At 33.1% G+C, this 19780-nt stretch overlaps 1 protein-coding gene across 1 annotated transcript; it reads left to right on the top strand.

The window, feature by feature from the left end:
• The first annotated feature begins 466 nt into the window (after positions 1 to 466).
• CPI1 (cyclopropyl isomerase) lies at positions 467 to 8800 on the top strand. Its single transcript, XM_047318838.2, has 8 exons — positions 467 to 628; positions 726 to 856; positions 1142 to 1225; positions 1454 to 1495; positions 5551 to 5661; positions 5739 to 5930; positions 8000 to 8097; positions 8423 to 8800. The coding sequence occupies exons 1-8, from the start codon at positions 622 to 624 to the stop codon at positions 8613 to 8615; spliced, it is 858 nt and encodes a 285-aa protein (XP_047174794.1). The 5' UTR covers positions 467 to 621; the 3' UTR covers positions 8616 to 8800.
• Positions 8801 to 19780: the final 10980 nt, after the last annotated feature.

Genomic DNA, 19780 nt, shown 5'->3' with positions numbered 1-19780 from the left:
TATGATTTAGATTTTTAATTATTCAAATTAAAATGTGTTTTTTTTAATTTTTATTATCTGAATCATTTATTTATTTCACTCTAGGTTGTAAAGAAGTTCCTTATATTTAGAAAAAAATGTATTTGAAAAAAGTAAAAATAAGACCATGTTTTATAATGGAGATAATTAATATTTTGAAAGTGACATTAAAAAAGATATTTACCACAGAATAGAAAACATTATAATAAAAATAAATTGTATGTGGTTGACAAGTTAAATACCAAACAAGTGTACATGTACCAACCATCAACCATGAAAATATCGTTACTGTCTAAAACGAGAAAATGAAAAGTCAAACAAACATTAAAGTTTTAAATAAAAAGCCAAAAAAAAAAACATTAAAATTTGCGGATAAAAAGCCAAAAGAAATAAAAAATATTAAATCCTGAAAATAAGTCATTGTCAGAAGATGAAAGTTAAAACAAAAGTTAAAGTAGAACCTGCAGAGTGACACCTCCTTCACCAAGCTTCCACTCTTTTTAGCTTGTTACAGTATATGCATTTGAACAATCCACTCACTCAAGAGTGTATTCATTCATCATTCATTTCATTTAACATTCCTTGAAGCAGATCCCATTCCAAATGACAGGTAATTTTTCTGTTTGAATTTGATCAGATCTCGGATTCATTCATAATCATAGCAACCCTTTCTCTTTATCTGATGGAATCCCTTTTGAAAATTTCAGCTCCTGTTCCTCCAAGCCTGTGGCTGGCTCCAAACCCCAGCAAGAGATGGGGTGAACTGTTCTTCCTTCTTTACACCCCCTTCTGGCTCACCCTCTGTCTTGGCATTGTTATTCCCTTCAATCTTTACGAGGTTTTACCCTTTTCCACCTTTTACATTTATTTTTGTAAATGTGGTAATTAGGATCTTTATTTCGTATGTGGGACCCCAGAGTTTGTCACAAATTTCGATCTTTTGGGTCCATTACTGGACTACTTCCCGTTCAAGACTTAGTCATAATTAAAGCTTGTTGTCCCTTCATATATGGGTTTTTTATGCAGGTATTGGTCAGTTGGGGTTTTACCTTTCTTTTGTCATGTGAATAACGAACCATGAATGGTAGAATTCACTTTTAAGTTTTAATTATGAGTTTGGCAGAAATTCACAGAATTGGAGTACTTGCTTATCGGATTGGTTTCGGCTGTTCCTGCCTTTGTCATTCCAATGCTGCTTGTTGGAAAGGTGTGTGCTTAATTATTTTCCTTGAAATGGAATTGAAGCCAAAACAAGACAAGTACTTATTTTTAAGCTTATTTAAACAACATTTGACGTGGGGTTTCAGTTGTTGTTGATCATTTTTAGTAGTGTGACTCACTTAGAAAATTATTTATCTTCACTTCTTGCTCTGTTGTAGTAAGCATGAACAGAGAGTGGTGTAATTAATTTTTTTTGTGATATCAAAATTTGCAGGCAGATAGAAGCGTTCATTGGAAGGATCGATATTGGGTCAAGGCAAGTGTTTTGACAGATATAAAATTTTTCCAATACTTATCTTTACTATATTGTTTTATGATATTCTAAGTGTATACGAATAAATTGATTCTCTTAAACAGATAAAAGCTAGTTATTACCTGGCATGCCCCTCAGCTATTATCTCCCCCAATACCAAACAGCTTGTTGTGGGCGTTAATCCTCCCCTGTTCATTCCCTTTACTCCATTATTTTCCATTAGGGGCCTCTCTAGGAACTATAACTACTAATCATCAAGTCATCAAATACACATTTTGCATTTTGTTTGCCATTGATCTTGTATCTGCTTCTTAATATGAAAACAACGATAAAACCGGTTTGAATCCAAAATAATAAAGTGTAGAAAGAGGTTTTAGTGTGAAACCTGCTTTTATTCTTCAAGCAAGAACAATGAGCATTTGAAAGGGCATTACTGTAAGAATTGTGAATTGTAAGTTAATTCATTTGAGGCATTCTTGATCGTATACCACATGATTCCATTAGATAACCTGTATTTTGGTAACCACACTCTTCAGGTCAAGATCTACAAAATCTACAAAATCAGGGGATTCTAGCCATCCTCCTATAAAGACAGATGACTTGGATTGGTGCAATTCCCCGTTTCTTGATTAAGACATTTACAATTTGGAGTTTCCATTCATTTGGTATTCAGATTAAGTTGTTTGTGCATCCTAAATAGATTTTATTGAGAGTAAGATGACAAGAGTCGTGTGATGATTTCATGTCTCATTTACATAGGGGAGGCCATTATGTATAATAGTTATCCATATATATATATGAAACTGAATTACTTATAATTGAAGGACCTCTCAATGACTTGTTGAAGGCATCTTGCATTAGAACTGACAATATTTTTGTATAAGATCTTTTGCCGAGTGAAATAGCAATCTATGTCAACATGTTTGGTCCTGTATGCCAACTTGATTTTCACAAATGAGTTTAATTGCGTAACCTCCTCAACCTGAGTACTTCAAGCAATTAACTTTGCAAGAATGCTCTGTTTTTTTTTTTTCTTTTTTCTTTCTTTTTTTTTTTGCGTTTCCAATGATCAAATTTGGCCAAAATATGATTCTGGTTCCTCGTCTGATTTTGTTTGTTTCAGTTTGGTTCCTTGAGTTTAAAAAGTTTCACTTTGGTTTCTCAAAGTGGTATCATTAGATAAATATGGTCCATTTTTTCAGGTTTTTACACTAATGATGTTAATTTTAGTTGACATAGCAAATGTCCATGTGACAGTGACATCACTTACTGTCACAGTTTGTCACATGTCATCAGGTTAACCAAATTAGTATGGTAAGGAAGGACCAATTTGGTTAACAAAGATATTTTAAGGAACCAAACTGGAGCCTTTTAAATTTAAGAGACCAAACTGAAATAAAAAATTCAGACAAGGAGCCAAAATCATATTTTGGTCATCTAATCTATCTCTAATTAAAATGCTACACAGTGGATCTCACGTCAGTGGGAGAGCATTTTCAGTTTTCATTAAAGTGCTTGACAACTCTTCTATGACATGACACATGTCTTCATACTAGAGGCCTTCTCCTATAATTCTCTTATTATATTTTTAAAATTCAAATTACTGCATATCAGTTACGTTAACTGGGGAGTTGAGAAAATGACTTACTGCATTATTTGCAAAATAGATATTTCAACGAGTGACAGGTAATTCTATTTCCCAATTGGTTTTTATTGAATATAGTGAAAAACTAGGTATGGAGTTAATCTCCTTTATGTAGAAAACACATATATGGTAATGTATTTATAATAAAGAGAATGTGGGCTAAGCCAAAATACAAATGAATATGTAAAAATAATATAATTAACATAGGGACATGTTTCCCTAATTAACATAAAACGTAATATATCTAATACTCTTCTTCAAGCTGCTGCATATAAATCGTATGTTTGCTAACTGATCATTGAGTTTACAAACTCCATCTTGATGTTTCTAGATACAATCTTCTCTTAAATGAAAATATAATCAATCTCAATGTGTTTGGTCCTCTCGTGAAAGGCAAGATTAGAACTAATATGAAGAGCAGCCTAATCGTCACATATAAGTGTCATTTGAGTGACATCTCCAAATTTTAACTCTCTAAGAAATTGCTTAAGCCAAACAAGTTCACAAGTAGATGAGGCCATAGCCTTATATTCTGCTTTTGCACTAAATTTTGCTACAATACTTTGTTTCTTGCTCTTTTAAAAGATCAAGTTACCACTAACAAAGACACAATACTCGGAAGTAGATCTTCTATCAGAAAGAGATTTTGCCTAATTAACATATGAATATCAAACAACTTTTGTATGGTTATTGTAACCATATAACAAACATTTTCTAGGAGATCTTTTAATGTACTTTTATATATAGATGATCGTATTCCAATGATCTTCACATGAGGAATTGAGAAATTGGCTCACCACATTGACTACAAAGGAAATGTTAGGAGTAACTGAAAGGTAATTTAATTTCCCAAGCAATCTTCTACACTCCTCAGGATCTAAAATAGCGCCTCCCCCCCACCCCCTATTTGGTAGGAGTTTGGTATTATGATCCATGTGTGTGTCAATAGATTTTGAATTCATCAACTCAGTTTCCTCCAAAATATCCAAAGCATATTTCTTTTGAGATATAACAATACCATAGTTGGATTGTACTACCTTAATACCCAAGAAATATCTGAGTTTGCCAAGATCTTTGATCTAAAAATGGTAGCAAAGGTGTTGTTTCATTTGGGAGATGCCATGGTAGTCACTGCATGTGAAAACAATGTCATCAAGATATATTATCAAATAGACACATCAGCACTTGAGTGATGGTAACAGTTTTCTTTATTTCCCCAAATCAGCAAGAAAAAGATGAACAAAAAGTTCTCAAAAAACCAAAGGAAGACTAGTGCTTAGGATGAGTGGAGCTAATTAACTTGGAAGATCAATGACCTTGAGGGGCTGCACAATGGATATTTAAGGGAGAAAGCTTTGACTATTTTGTATTGGCAGCTCCTATTACCCAACGCTAACATCACTCAAGTTTAGTTGGATTTTTCCCTCTTATTTGCACGACCAAGACATGTCAAAAATGGATAAAGTGGTTTAAATTTTTTTTGCTCTGAATAACATATTAAGAAACTGCGAAAAGTGGAAGTTTGGCTTTTTCTTGATCTGACTGGTTCTATGAATAAACAAGTATCAAGATATGTGTTTTCTTTGCGATATGTGGGTGTCTATTGGGAATTTTTCTTACTAAAGTTCCTCTAATAAGGGATAGGCATAACTTTTTACCAAGACATGTACTACTAACGGTTTTACTTTTTTTTCCTTCATTTACAATATTATGACTGCTCTTTTAATATATATATATATATATATATATATATTATATTATATTTAATTAGAAGTAGAATCTACAATCCATGTTAGGATCCCACAATTTACAAACTTGAGTCCTTCACAATCCCAACCATAATATCGATTTTAACTACTTTGCTTGTAACCCATGCAAGGCCAACAATTTGAGATTTTGATTGCCTTTTTTCCTTAGCAACAATGGTGACAGGGGACAAAACTTCATTAAAGTTGTGAAGGACAACTCATTTTAACCAAATATTCAGATGTCAGATCATCAAGTTCCTAAGGGGCAATGGGAAATACGACCAAAAAAAATGGAAACAAGACAAAGAAAAGAGATGGGAAATATTAGAAATATGTTTCTTAGAAAAATAGTTGCCCTAATCGGAAGTGGCCCCAATCACTGGTTGTTCAGGAATTGAGGTTGTCTAGCATGAATTCCATGTACCTGATACACAAACACAATGGAGGCTATTATGCAATTGGCGTCATAAATAGAAAAACTACAATTGTGTTACTTAACATGATTACATAATAAGATATATCCACTTAATTACCCTATTTACATTATTTCTGACATATTTTAATACTTATGTATTTATTTTGTGTGCCTACATATTATAAAACATTCTTGTGTTTATTCGGTTGACCTACTCACTGCCTAATCTGTTCATATTTAATACTGACAGGCGAGTCTCTGGATAATAATCTTCAGTTATGTTGGAAATTATTTCTGGACTCATTATTTTTTCACAGTTCTGGGTGCATCTTATACCTTCCCATCATGGAAAATGAACAATGTAAGCCAAAGACCAATGAATTATCTCTTAGTGTGACCACGTATTCGTTATTGAATTGCTCTATTTGGTGGTTGCAGGTACCACACACAACATTCCTGCTCACTCATGTTTGCTTCCTGTTTTATCACGTTTCATCAAACATGACACTGCGTCGGTTGCGACATTTTATTGCTGATTTGCCTGAAAAAATTCAATGGGCTACCGAAGCTGCCTGGATTCTTGCACTTGCTTATTTTATAGCGTACCTGGAGACTCTGGCTATCTCTAATGTACGTTGTAATTAAACATTCTGCTATTTTCTTTTCTCAAACTTTGTTTAATCATGCGTTTTCAATATTTTCTCGGATTCCAATTATTAATTTTGAGGTAGCCAAGTATTTGAATTTTTGTTAACCATTGCTATTCAAGTTTATCTGACATCTTATCTATGAAATATATAGTCGTAAAACCTAACCTTTGACAATTTCAGTTTCAATATCTTTGTAAAATGCAAGGAATATGCCATATGGTACAAAGTTCTCTTACTTTTTTTATCATGGCTCCATCAATGCATTTGTTAGGCAAACCATATATTTCTTTTGTCCTGCATTGTTTTTTAAATTGAAATTTCCCTATCTCCATGCAGATATTATGGTTTCCCTTCCCGAAATGTCTTGAACTGTTTCTTTACAAGACTTCAAATTTGTTACGTATTTAGCACCTGTGTTTTGATACAAGAAAACCCTTTTACTATTATGCAGGATTGGCTATATGAATCAAATAAGGCTATTATCTTTTGGTATCTCGAGATATTTTGCTAGTTATGATTAGTGAATTGTTTTTGTTAAAAAGTGAACTTTAAACCCAACTCAAATCCACAAAACCGACTTGTAAGGTGAGATTTTCACCCACTTATATACTAGAATTTGACTTTATTTCTAGTCAATGCGGACTTCCAAAACATTCCTCTCACATCGAGGTATATACATCTCGAGCGTGAGACTAGTCATTAATAGGTGGTTCGATAGCGGCCAATAGTGAGTGAAACAATATGTCTAACAAACAACAAATCTCGCTAGGATAGGTTTTATCAATGGTTCTGATAGCATGTTAAGAAGTGAATTTTAAACCTAGTTCAACCCTACAAAATCGGTTTGTATGGTGAGATTTGCATCTACTAATACTATTATAAATTAGTTTTATCTCTAGTTTATGTGGACTTCTAACCATTTTGAGTATTTATGTTGTTTGTACTATTTGTTGGAAATCTCACATTAACAGAATATTTTCAAATTATAGTATATAAGTGGATATAAATTTCATTTTAGAAGTTAATTTTGTAAGATTGAGTTAAACTTATAGTCTACTTTCTAAGATGGTATCAAAGTCTAATTTAACAAAGTTTGTTGAACCTATTGTGTCATCCAAATTATAGCATATAAATAAGTTCAAACCTCACTGCATATGTTGATTTTGTGAGATTGTGTTAGACTTAAAGTTCATTTTCTAATACTAGCTTTGAGAAATCATTGCATTTAGATATTCCTTATTTTTTGTTGTTCAAGTTTCCAAGGTTATATTTATTGTGACAATCATCCCTAAGCCTAAATTTCTTATTTGATTTTGAAAATGTGTATATGCAAATTTTGGAATCTACACAGTTAATTTGGAACTCTGTATTTAACTTTTGCAATTTTTATTTTCCAATTACTTTCTTTTTTTTTGTTTTCTTTCTTGCTCTTTTCTTTACTGCTTTTTTTTCTGTTACATATTTGTTGCCTTAAATTCTCTTGCCTTTTTTGTGCTGTGGAACCTCCATTGCTTGGATTTATCTGTGGTACCATCTTACATATTTCTTCCATATTTCTTTTCTTTTCTTTTAAATTAGAATTTCCGTTTCTATTCCCTTGTCTTAAAGATGATACATATTGATATCCTGTCTTTTGACAACTCAAGATTCAATATTAGTGACAGTGACCTTGGCACACACAGAAGTACTGATATGCTTAAGATTACTGTATGCATTTTGACCCTATAAGGTTTATAATTCTAGATACAGTTATAATTTATAAACGGCTATAGCTATAAGTTCTTTCTTTTTGTTAGACTTTTCTTCCTCAGATGTCATACGATAACGTGTCTACATCTTTGTGAAATTTGATACTTTCACCAATCAGCAAACCCAGATGACAAGTTTCCTAGTTTTCTATCCTTCTCTTCGTAATCCTCAATACTAGTCACAATACAAATACATATATACATCTTTCAACGTATTTCTATGAAACGTATCATCCTGCAGTTGACCTACAATATGAAATGCAAATTTTAGAGAATAACGCTTTCAATTGGATGTATGCAGTTCCCTTATTATGAATTTGTGGATCGTGACTCTATGTATAAAGTTGGATCTCTGTTTTATGCCATATACTTTATTGTGAGCTTCCCAATGTTTTTAAGGTAAGTCATTACTCCTTCTGCTCCTTCTTATACGTCCTTTATTAAGAAATCAGTAAATAAGAATTTAATTGAAACAAAAGAGCGATCAATGTGGTTTGAAAACATAAAAGGCAAGATAATCAATATTTCAAAAATCCAACAACTAAAAAGGAAAGAAGGGAGTAGCTAGCAGTTGTTTGAGTTACCTCATTCCTCGTTTGAAATTGTTTTGAATATGTACCTCTTTGCTTCTCTAAAAAGTAGTTGTTGCATACGCTACTACATAAAGGTGGAATATGTGTATGTTGTACTGATTTCATTGATGATAAATCTTGTAAATACGCAGGATAGATGAGAAACCTGGTGACAAGTGGGACTTGCCTAGAGTGGCTGTTGATGCTTTAGGTGCTGCAATGCTGGTCACAATAATACTTGATTTGTGGCGCATCTTTCTGGGACCTATTGTTCTCATCCCAGATGCAAAACAGTGTCCTCAAGTAGGATTACCTTGGTTCACAGGACATGCCAATCTCACATGAGAGTCATTTTAGATTGTTGTGTGGAGAATGTGCTGAAGAAATCAGTCTTGGACAGTGCTCACACTGCCAAACTTCTGATTACTTCTTTAGTCTTTGTAGTGCTTTTTCATGTTCCCTTCAGCTGTAGACAAAGACAGGTAACTAATTAGTGTTCTTTATAATTAATGAAGACTCGGTTCCTTGGACACTGTGTTCATGTTCTATATTCTGTGTTCTTTTTTGGAATTTTGTATGGACACCTTCGTATAAAATGAGGCTTTAGTGTGTGAAAGAAAAAACGAAATCTGTAATCTAGCTCAAAATGACTGTAAAATGGAGTTTTCTCACAAGTTTATTTGTACCACAATTGTGAATATGGGTTAGATTAAGTTTTTTGTGAAATTTGATTCTAATGTTGTTTCTTAAGTTTAGGTTGGAGTCTGTTTTATTTATTTATTTTGTATAAGGTCGTTTTTGTAAAATTTGATTAATCTTTATTTGGTTGGTTAATTTAAAACTTGTTTTAATACTTTTAAGAAGGACCCCTTCTCTTAAGCTAATGGATCCAACATTTATGACATTTAACCAACATTTATTTATTTATTTGAATAAATGAATTTGGTAGAGATGAATTAAAATAATATAGCTCATTCATTAAATAAATTGATTTGACTGATTCCTAACATGAGTTAGGCCATAAGGTTTCTGGACTTTTACATCAAGATAATATTTTGGAAAAGCAACCAAACCAAAATATTTGTGCAATTTAATCAATTAAAAAATAGTTGATTTTTAATCATACAAACTGATTTAAAAGTGGTGAAAATTGAAATGAAAAGTTCGTTTCAACTTTATTTTTTATATTTTATTCAATTTCTTTAGCTAAATGATCGCTTATTCCCAAAGTAAAAGATCCATTTTTTTATCTATTTTAAACTATAGATATTATTGCCTCTAAATTATTTTGTATAAGTATTAATCTGAGTTTGTTAAGGTCCAATTACACTGTTAACCCTATTATTTATTTTTGTAATATTTGATTGCTTTATTAATTAACTAAGACTAATTAGCTATAAATTATGAGTATGAGCATTTTTAGTGGTACAATGAGTTCATTAACTTCAAAGAAACTAAATCTTAAAGATCATTAAAGAGATTTTATGTAGTACGCAAAATTTATGTGAAACATAATTAAAAAATAAAAGCTATTAAAAGTATGGTTTTCTTAGATTTGTTTTACGTAAAATTGATTTTGTATTCCTTAAAGACTATATATAATATTGTAAAAATCACAAAAAAAATACTATAATGACTAAATATTGGTTTGAAAAACACTTGTAATGAGTGTCTATTGCAGCGTGAATTAAAATTATATATTTATGTCTTAATTATTTTAATGAGATGAAAAAGATTGTCATGGTTATATAGCATCTCATTTTAATAACACATAGTAATACTAAAATAAAATATTTCATTATAAATATTCAAAAGACAGATAATCTAATTTATATAGTATATCGATACAATTTTATAAGATAGAACTATTATAATATCACTCATATGCAATCTTAAGTTATTATATTATGATTTTATTAAAAGATTATAACCAACATAACCTAATATCAAGTAAATGTTCAAACAACTAACTCTTCAATTAAAAGAAGTGTCTTTATATCTACATTTTTATATGCTCACACTAATAAGATGATTATTGTAAAAAAGAACACAACCAATAACAAACAAGATAAACAAGAAAGGGCTAGCTAATATACAAAAGAAATATCATATATTGATAAAAATATTGTATCACAATACAATGCACTCCAATTAATTCTCTAAATATAAACCATAAAATCAAAGACTCTTCTCAATTCAATCATCTAAACAAATACATTGATATCGAATCTCGCGAGGTTTCAGCATTTGTGATGGATAACCTCTACCCACAAGGTTAATCCTATACATGACATTAACACTTCAAATAGTTCTTCAAACCAGGATCTCCTGCCACTCTTAACCTCTCAACCATTTTTCTCTATATTAGTTGAATGATTACTAGAGTATTATGATAACCTCTAACCCTAAACTCTTATATCAATGCATACATTACACAACAAATGGAACTACCCCATGGAATTCTTTTCTCCACAACAAACCACACTTCACTTCGTCATTCTAAATCAATTGATGGCAACTTCCTTGGCTAGGTTGGGTCAAAGGTAGAATGATGCAATGGAGATGGTCCATTGAAGATATATGGTGCAAAAAAGGGTCTAAGGTTTTAAGACAAAATCTTCTATGCACCCAAACTCTCGTGTTTTGAAGTTTAACCAAATAACAATAAATGAAATAATAATCTCAAAATAACATAGGAAGAAAACATAAGACTTAGAACCAAAACTCTCAACACATAAAATCTTAGGAATGCGCTTAGGTTTTTAGGAAACAAAAAAACAATTAAGTCAAAACACCTAGATGCAAAGCTAAACGACTGTTAAGTCAAAGCGTCTAAGGAAGTTGAAGTTAAACATGTAAAGTCTATCATACCCAGAGAGTATTCATTTTAACTCTCGGGAAACCGAAATAATATCAAGACAATGTCATTGACAAAAATACTCTAAATGACTAAAACTTAAAACATAAATAAAAACATAACATGTTAAACGCTATTACTATGAAAAGACAAAATAACAAAAAGTGTTTACATTAGTCTAAATGATACTATGAGCTAAACTATTACTTCATCCGAATGATGAAGACTTTACTCAACTCTTGGTATCTTTAGAAGAAAACCTTAATTAGTCTAAATGATCAAAAAAGATTTTGTTATTATGAGCAAACATTAAATGATATTAAATGTTCAATATTCAAAAACAACAAAAGTGATAAAAGAAAAAACATATATGTTGCATGCACAATCTACTTTATTATTTGTAGATCAGCTAGTCTACACATATCCACAAGCTTCAAATTAAAATATCATAAATGAACGTTAGAGACAAAAAAGATATTCACATAATGTTCTTCACTTGATTGAAGTGATGTCTAAAATAAAGTACAACTTACATCAAGCAAATGTTTGCTCTGACAAGTTGACTTTAACTAACGACTGTTGTATATGAAGAAAGACAAGACACAAGAATCAAGGCCAAGAGTTTAGTCTAACAAACACATATCCAAAAAATCCTTTAAATAAAAGATCTTTCAAATGTAGTATCAAAAGGATAGCATACAATGAAATATTCATCCTTTGAGAAGCGTTCAAAAGAAAGACACAGAAAGAGCTCAAGAAAAAGAAAATCTCTAAGTAGAAAAAGAGAAGAAGAGAAAAGAAGAGAGGCAATACTCCCGAGTTTCATTGTAATATCGTTTACTGATTGTAAGAAAGTGACAAAGAGGAAAGAGAGAAACACTTGCAAGTGTTTAGGCTGTATTGTATTGAATCACATTCTTTTTACGAGAGTAATAGTCTGAATGACTTGTAAGCAATCCTTGGTTGCAATTATGAAGAGAATTAAAACATTTGTTGAACTTATTTGAGTTAAAAAAATCTAGGTAAGGTTGCTTAATATTAGGAGTGGTGCGAATACTTATCCAATCCAGGGTAACAAAAAGTTATTCGCTGATTGAGGAGACTAGGAATGGTGCAAATACTCAGTTGTAATCTCGGTGAAGATTATAGTGGAACCCTCTATGGAGGAGACTGGACATAGCTAAGTTGGAGGAGACTGGATGATGGAAGCAGCCTCCACGTTCAAGACTGGAGCGGCTCCTTGGACAGAATGACGCAGCGGAATGAAGAATGGTTTGAAGGAGTTCGGCGCATGCAAGGTGTTTGTCAAAATGCGTGACAGTGTTTGGATGTGTGTGTGAGGTAGAGTTCTAACTCAGATGGCCTTCCAACGGGGAAGGGAGCTAGAGGAAGACAAGCTAAAATAGCTTTAAGCAATGAACTTGAGAGAATGGCTGGATTTCAGCAGCATTTCATTATCAAACTCAAGTTACATTTACAAGTGATTTGGCTTCTCTTTTATAGATGAAGAGAAACTTGCCTAGCAAGCTACTGGACATATTAGCAATGTACATGAAGCTCTATAAGAAGTGTGCAGGAGAAGCTATACAGCTGGCCACATGTTCCATATGGTAAACATTGAAAACATGCTTTAAAAGAAAGTGGAAACGCTGGTTTGCTTGGTTGGCCGTATGTTGTATATCAGCTTTGCTTTTCCAATCCAAAAAGCACTTCCTTTCTTCCTTTCTTTACCTCCTTTGCTTCCCTTAGTTCACCAAGCTTCTTTGGTTGATTGGCTATGGTTTTCCACTCTTATTAGTGACCTACAAAACAAGGTAAATGTATTTAGTTAAAGAGAACATTCTAAGACTTAGAAAGAAAATATTAAGTCCTTTATTCAACTTCCCTTTCTTGGTCTTAGAGTAAAGTTGATACTTCTTTAGATGGAAAGTCCCTAAAGGGGTTGTCATCATTCCCTCCCTCTTTAAAAACGATTTGTCCTCAAATCGGGAAGAAAGAAAGAAGCACAACTTTGGTTTTTATGTTCCTCCGGGATCAAAAATATATCTACAAAAGATTGCAAAAATGAGTATGATGAAGAAGATGTAAACAAAGATAAGAAGACAAAAGAAAAGTCTTGTATTTTTGAAAAAGATTTTCAGAAATTTAGGCTTGGAAAAATGGAAAATTCCATAGTCCCAAGTTATTGGATTTTTATCTTGAGTTACTTGTTTACACAAAGGTAACATTAACTCAAGGTTTGAATTGCCATATTTTGAAAAGGATTGCACAGAATATGGGATGGCAATTGATTTAAAAGATAAATGAATAATGGAAGAGTGCACAATAAATGGAAAAGAAGTAAAGAATGAGAACCCTTCCCTTTTAGGTTCCATGGTGATGGTAAGAGTAGGAGTTGCCAGCATTAGCAAGAGCTCCTTCTCTTTACTTTCCTCTGCTTTCTTCTTTTCTTCTTCTCTTTTCTTTTCCTCTTTCCTTGTCTCTCTTTCCTTACTCTCTTCTTCTTTTTTCTCTCTTTCTTGTCTCTCTTCTTCTCTCTCTCTTTCTTGTCTCTCAACATCTCTTTTTAGCTTTAATTCTATTTGCTTAGCTTGCACCTCCTTAAGGTTAATCTTAAATTCTAGTTCTCTAATAAGGAAACCATTATCATTTAAGCTTTCAAGAAATATTTTTCCTTTTTCAATGTAATCTCTCAAGAATTGGAGGTTTCTCTTAATAGTTGAAGGTACAAACTCTTTTCTCATGCAAGATTTTAATTCAGACCAATTATGAATGGGAGATTTTCTACCTATCCTAACATGATATTGTCTCTCATCCCACCACTCTTTTACTTGCATTTCAAATCTAGATGTGTAGAGACTAAGGACATAAGATTCACTATTGCTAGAATGAAAATAGGATTCAGGTTTACTTTTTCTAGCAATAAATGGATGCATGTCATTAATGTCCTTTTCCCAAGTTAGGTATGTTAATGCACCAATATCCGCACCAAAGTATGGAATATTTGCCCTAGCTTGTTTATACAATTCACCCTCAATCCGAACAAATTCATGAGAGGAACAAGTCCTTCTTCTAGCTTCATCAAGTTTTCTTTTAATTTCTTTGAAACTAATGGATTGATCAAAACTAGAAAACCAAGAGGACCTATATGAACAAGAAGACGGATAAGAAGTATAACAAGACATCAAAAACTTTTTTTTGATTTTTGTGAACGATTTCTAGAAAGATTCTAGAGGTAAAATGAACCAAATAGCTCCCAGGAAGGAGAGGTGAGTCACAAATGGACAAGCTTAAGAACCTTGTCCTTCCTAGCCAGAGTATCTTTGGTTGTTTCTTACCTTAGTGTCTAGGTAGAAATCTTTCAAAACTTTTTAAATGCAAGAATGTTATGCACCTAGAAACCAAATGAAGGTTTATCTAAATGAAACGTGCTCCTATGTATCACGGAGACTTAAAACATAAAATTCAGCAAGCAATGTAAAGTAAAGCAAATGGAAATGAATGAGACACGGTCCTAAGTGAAAGTGCAAGTGACACTTGGAGCCACTTGACACACTTTCACACTAAGAAGTGGAAACTAACCTATTACAATGTTTGATGGTGCACTTGGAATTGCTTGAAAAGCATTTTTCCAAGTCACTTTAAGTTGAAAATGAACACAAAATTGAAAGAATTGACAAAGGTTCCGTGATACCAATCCAAATTTACAATTGAAAATTGTGGAAAAATGGAACAAAAACTAAGTGTAGCTGCTGTTTCAGATTGTTGGACTGTCAAAAATGGTGTGTTTTTGCTATTGCCATGGTGCTAGAACAGCAAGGATAAAGTGCTCTTGGAGTCCAAGCTTTTGGCCACTTTAACAAGTCTTCCACTCCCTAAGATGCTACCCCTTTGGAGAGCAATCTGGATGTTTAAGACTTCACCACAGCATCACACATCCATACAAAACCAGCAAAAACAGTGAGCATCAAACACGTTACTGCACCAGATTTACTTTCCAAACCAGACTGCACTTTGGCATTGTATCAAACAGGTTATGTGCAGAAATTCCAAACAATGTAAAACAAGTAATTAAAGGCTGGAAAGGAAGGATGACACGCAAAATGAACTTAAGAGATGCTCTAGAAAGGATTAAGAAACCAAGAAAATCAAAACATGCTGCAAAGACATCAAACTCAATGATTTCAGAAATTTGGCAAAAGTATTTGACAGAATGCCTCAAAGAAAAAAAAAATCAGCTTTTGGCCAAAATCCTGATGCTGGTGCAGCAAATTTTTCGAAACTGGATTGTACTGGTCCAAATGCTTTTTCTAAACTTGGTTAATGATAGTTTGATGTATGATTTAACAGTAGTGGTACCAAGCTTTTGCTACAATCCATATACCAATGGCAAATGCACAAAAACAGATTCAAGCTATGTGCAGAAACTAAAATCTGACCAAAAACACTTTAAAATGGATGATTTGAGAGGCAATTTTTCACAGCTATGTTTAGACACCAAATTTGATGATTGGAGCAACTTTATATGCATTATTTGAAGGTGTTTAAACTGTCAAACAACAAAGAAATATGCAGCAGCAGAAATTGACTAGTTCACTTCCAATTTCAACAAAATGTGATGCTTGGAATGGTGATTTTGCATATGGACTGAAAAATGATCAAATGAACAGTGTAAACATGTTGAAAATGACCAAATACACTTGTTCAAACAGTCACAATGCACAGAAACAAGGGGAGGCAGCAATTGGCAGTGGCAGTTGTGACTTATGCAGAATAAATGCACAAAAACTGCACCAGAATTAGAAATTTGGCAAAAAAAAATTGGAAACTGTAGTGGTGAAAAAGAACAGCAGTGATTCAAATGCTCAAATGCCACTTCAAACAAGTTTGTATCATCAAATGGAATATGTTGAAACACTTAAACAGCCACAGCAAAATCCATAACAGTTTTGACTGGTGTACTTTCAAATTTAACCAAATTTGATGACTAAAACTGTGATTTGATACAAAGGCTGGAAAATTACCATTTGAACAGTAACAACAAGTTTGAAATGGTCAAGTATTCTTGCACAAACAATCCAACACCACAGAGGCACACAGATTCTCAAAATCACTCTAATAGTTGCCAAAATATGCAGAAAAATTGGACAAAACTGCACCAGAAATTAAAATGCAACAGAGTCAAAGCTGGATGGATCAACAATCATGCAAGAAAGGTCCTAAACAACTAGATCTAATTGTAGAGTATCAGCTAAAGGAACTTTAAACACCTAAGACACATCAAAGAAGTCAAGCACGGTGCAGAAGCTTGGATAAAACAGTAACAGTGATTTGAAACCAGATTTCAAGCAACTCAACCACTCATTTTTCAATTCTGTGATTATTAGGAGTTGCTATCACTTCAAACACATCTAAAAACAGTAAACAAACTTGTACAAAGCTTGAAAATAAAGAAATCGGGACTGCATCAGCTGATATCAAATTAATCCAGAAATGATGTTTTATGCAGATTTTTCTACTGGAATCAATATTTGCAATGCTAATTGGCTCAAATGATCAAAGCTGGACATGTTGCCATTGCTTTATATGATCAACATAGAGCTAGCAAATGCATTGAACACACTTAAACAACAAGAGATAATGCTGGAACAGAAGTAAACCAATTAGACAGTGAAAAACAGCAAACACTTGCACAAAACTGGACAAAACTTGGAATGATGATTAAGCTGGATTCAAACGAAAATTAAAGAAGTTGCACCGATTAAAATGGAAAACAAACACTAACGAACAGTGAATAGAATCAAACATGCACTCAAACACAGAATCAAACCAGAAAAACAAAATGGAACAGTGACATATATGAACAGCACAAGACGGAAAAAAAAAACAGAGGAATGGATACGAGACACTTAACTCTTGAAGCGTGACTGAAACGACTGGCTCTTGATGCCAAATGATGGAAGCAGCCTCCACGTTCAAGACTGGAGCGGCTCCTTGGACAGAATGACGCAGCGGAATGAAGAATGGTTTGAAGGAGTTCGGCGCATGCAAGGTGTTTGTCAAAATGCGTGACAGTGTTTGGATGTGTGTGTGAGGTAGAGTTCTAACTCAGATGGCCTTCCAACGGGGAAGGGAGCTAGAGGAAGACAAGCTAAAATAGCTTTAAGCAATGAACTTGAGAGAATGGCTGGATTTCAGCAGCATTTCATTATCAAACTCAAGTTACATTTACAAGTGATTTGGCTTCTCTTTTATAGATGAAGAGAAACTTGCCTAGCAAGCTACTGGACATATTAGCAATGTACATGAAGCTCTATAAGAAGTGTGCAGGAGAAGCTATACAGCTGGCCACATGTTCCATATGGTAAACATTGAAAACATGCTTTAAAAGAAAGTGGAAGCGCTGGTTTGCTTGGTTGGCCGTATGTTGTATATCAGCTTTGCTTTTCCAATCCAAAAAGCACTTCCTTTCTTCCTTTCTTTACCTCCTTTGCTTCCCTTAGTTCACCAAGCTTCTTTGGTTGATTGGCTATGGTTTTCCACTCTTATTAGTGACCTACAAAACAAGGTAAATGTATTTAGTTAAAGAGAACATTCTAAGACTTAGAAAGAAAATATTAAGTCCTTTATTCAACTTCCCTTTCTTGGTCTTAAAGTAAAGTTGATACTTCTTTAGATGGAAAGTCCCTAAAGGGGTTGTCATCACTGGATGTAGCTCAGTTGAAGTGAACCAGTATAAAAATATTTGTGCAATTATCTCTTCTCTTGTCTAAACGCTTCTCTTATAAAACCTGCAATTGTGTTTTATTTCTAAATACAAGAACATTTCAAGCTAAATGATTATTCTTTAACCTAGGAAGTGAGCTCTTTAACTTTTGTGTCAGAAAAACCTTCATCCAACGACAACCAACTCAAAAGAGCTATTGTCTGAGTGGTGGCCAACAATATAAGAAAATCCCAACTTCTCATTTTGAGCTTAATTATTGTAGTTTGCCATTCCTTGAGCCAATTCTCAGTATTAAACATCTCTATGACCATAAGGTTCGTTATTCTTAGCTCAACAAATGTCATATTATCCAATTCAAGTCTAATAGAGACAATATACAAACTAGTTATCATCTCAAATTAACCACCCTAAACATCAATTACACAATTTTATCATTCCATACATGTTCTACCATAGCATCACAAAAAAGCTATTGTCTGAGTGGTGCCAACAATATAAGAAAATCCCAACTTCTCCTTTTGAGCTTAATTTGTGTAATTTGACATTCCTTGAGCCAATTCTCTGTGTTAAACATCTTTATGATCATAAGATTCATGATTCTTAGCTAACAAATGTCATATTATCCAACTTAAGTCTTATAGAGGCAATCCACAAAACTAACTAACATCTCAAATCAAACACCATAAACATCAATTACGCAATTTTATCATTCTATACATGTTCTATTGTAGTATCACAGATTCAATGTACAAAAACAACAATTTCACAGTTCAATTCTATCATACATGATTTATCACAACATATGCAACATAAACTAAAAATTAGTACAAACCCAACCAAGCAGAAATTCTAACTCAATATTTCAAACCAATCAACTTAAATCAACAATAATCATAAAACAATCATATAATCAAAGTAAAGACTTAGCTCCCTTCACTTGACACAACATCTTAAATAATTTTAATACAACCAAAACACCTCTAGCTTCACAAGATGTTTTATCTACACATACAAATATCACAAAGACGATAAGGTTATACTGTTATGACCATTGTTCAAATGATACTTGTCGCAACCGGAATCGCGACGGGACGACGATCCAAATAAGAAACGGGTTTTGAAAAGAGATTTGGAGTCGCCACCATAGTTTATTATGGAAAACTATGGAAAAACCTCAAAACGATAAAGCACGGTTCACGAAAACCAAAGATTGGGTTCGGGAGTCGGTTACGCGTGGGGAAGGTGTTAGCACCCCACAACGCCTGCCCTAAGGCAGTACCTTTAACTAAATGCACGAATATGATGTGGTTTTTCAAAATGTTTAATTATCCCCTAAAATAAAATTCTAAATAAACAAAACATATTTTTTAGTTTTTTGGGCCCGACAAGGATTGACCTTGCTCCTACGTATTCTCATTCAAAATGAGAAATCAGGGTTACGTAGTTCTAGCGGAAAGATTGTTTGTTTGTTTGAGAGTATTGATGTTTTTAGTTTTTGAAAATTTTATATCTTTGTTTTTGACATTTTCGAGAAAAAGAAGGTAATGAGTACTAGGCCGACGCGAACGGTCACACGAGTACTCATACCTTTAGAATGGTATTTAAATATTTTTAATTATTTTTTTAAAAGAGAAATAACGATATTAAGCACTAGGACGATGCGAACGATCACACGAGCACTCATACCGTTATCTACTTATTTAGGAAGACTTAAGAGTATTGAGTGCTAGGCTGATGCGGACGATCGCACGAGCACTCATACCATTATTTAATTTTTTAGATTGAAGATATTAAGTACTAGGCTGATGCGGACGATCGCACGAGTACTTATATCATTATTTAAATTTTTTAGATTGAAGATATTAAGTACTAGGCTGATGCGAACGATCGCACGAGTACTTATATAATTATTTAATTATTTAAATA

The sequence above is a fragment of the Vigna umbellata genome, chromosome 2 (genome assembly GCF_029865625.1).
Source record: "Vigna umbellata cultivar VRB3 chromosome 2, Vumbellata_1.0, whole genome shotgun sequence".
Classification (NCBI taxonomy): domain Eukaryota; kingdom Viridiplantae; phylum Streptophyta; class Magnoliopsida; order Fabales; family Fabaceae; genus Vigna; species Vigna umbellata.
The sequence above is the reverse complement of the archived record's forward strand: the minus strand, read 5'-3'. Positions and strand labels throughout refer to the sequence as shown.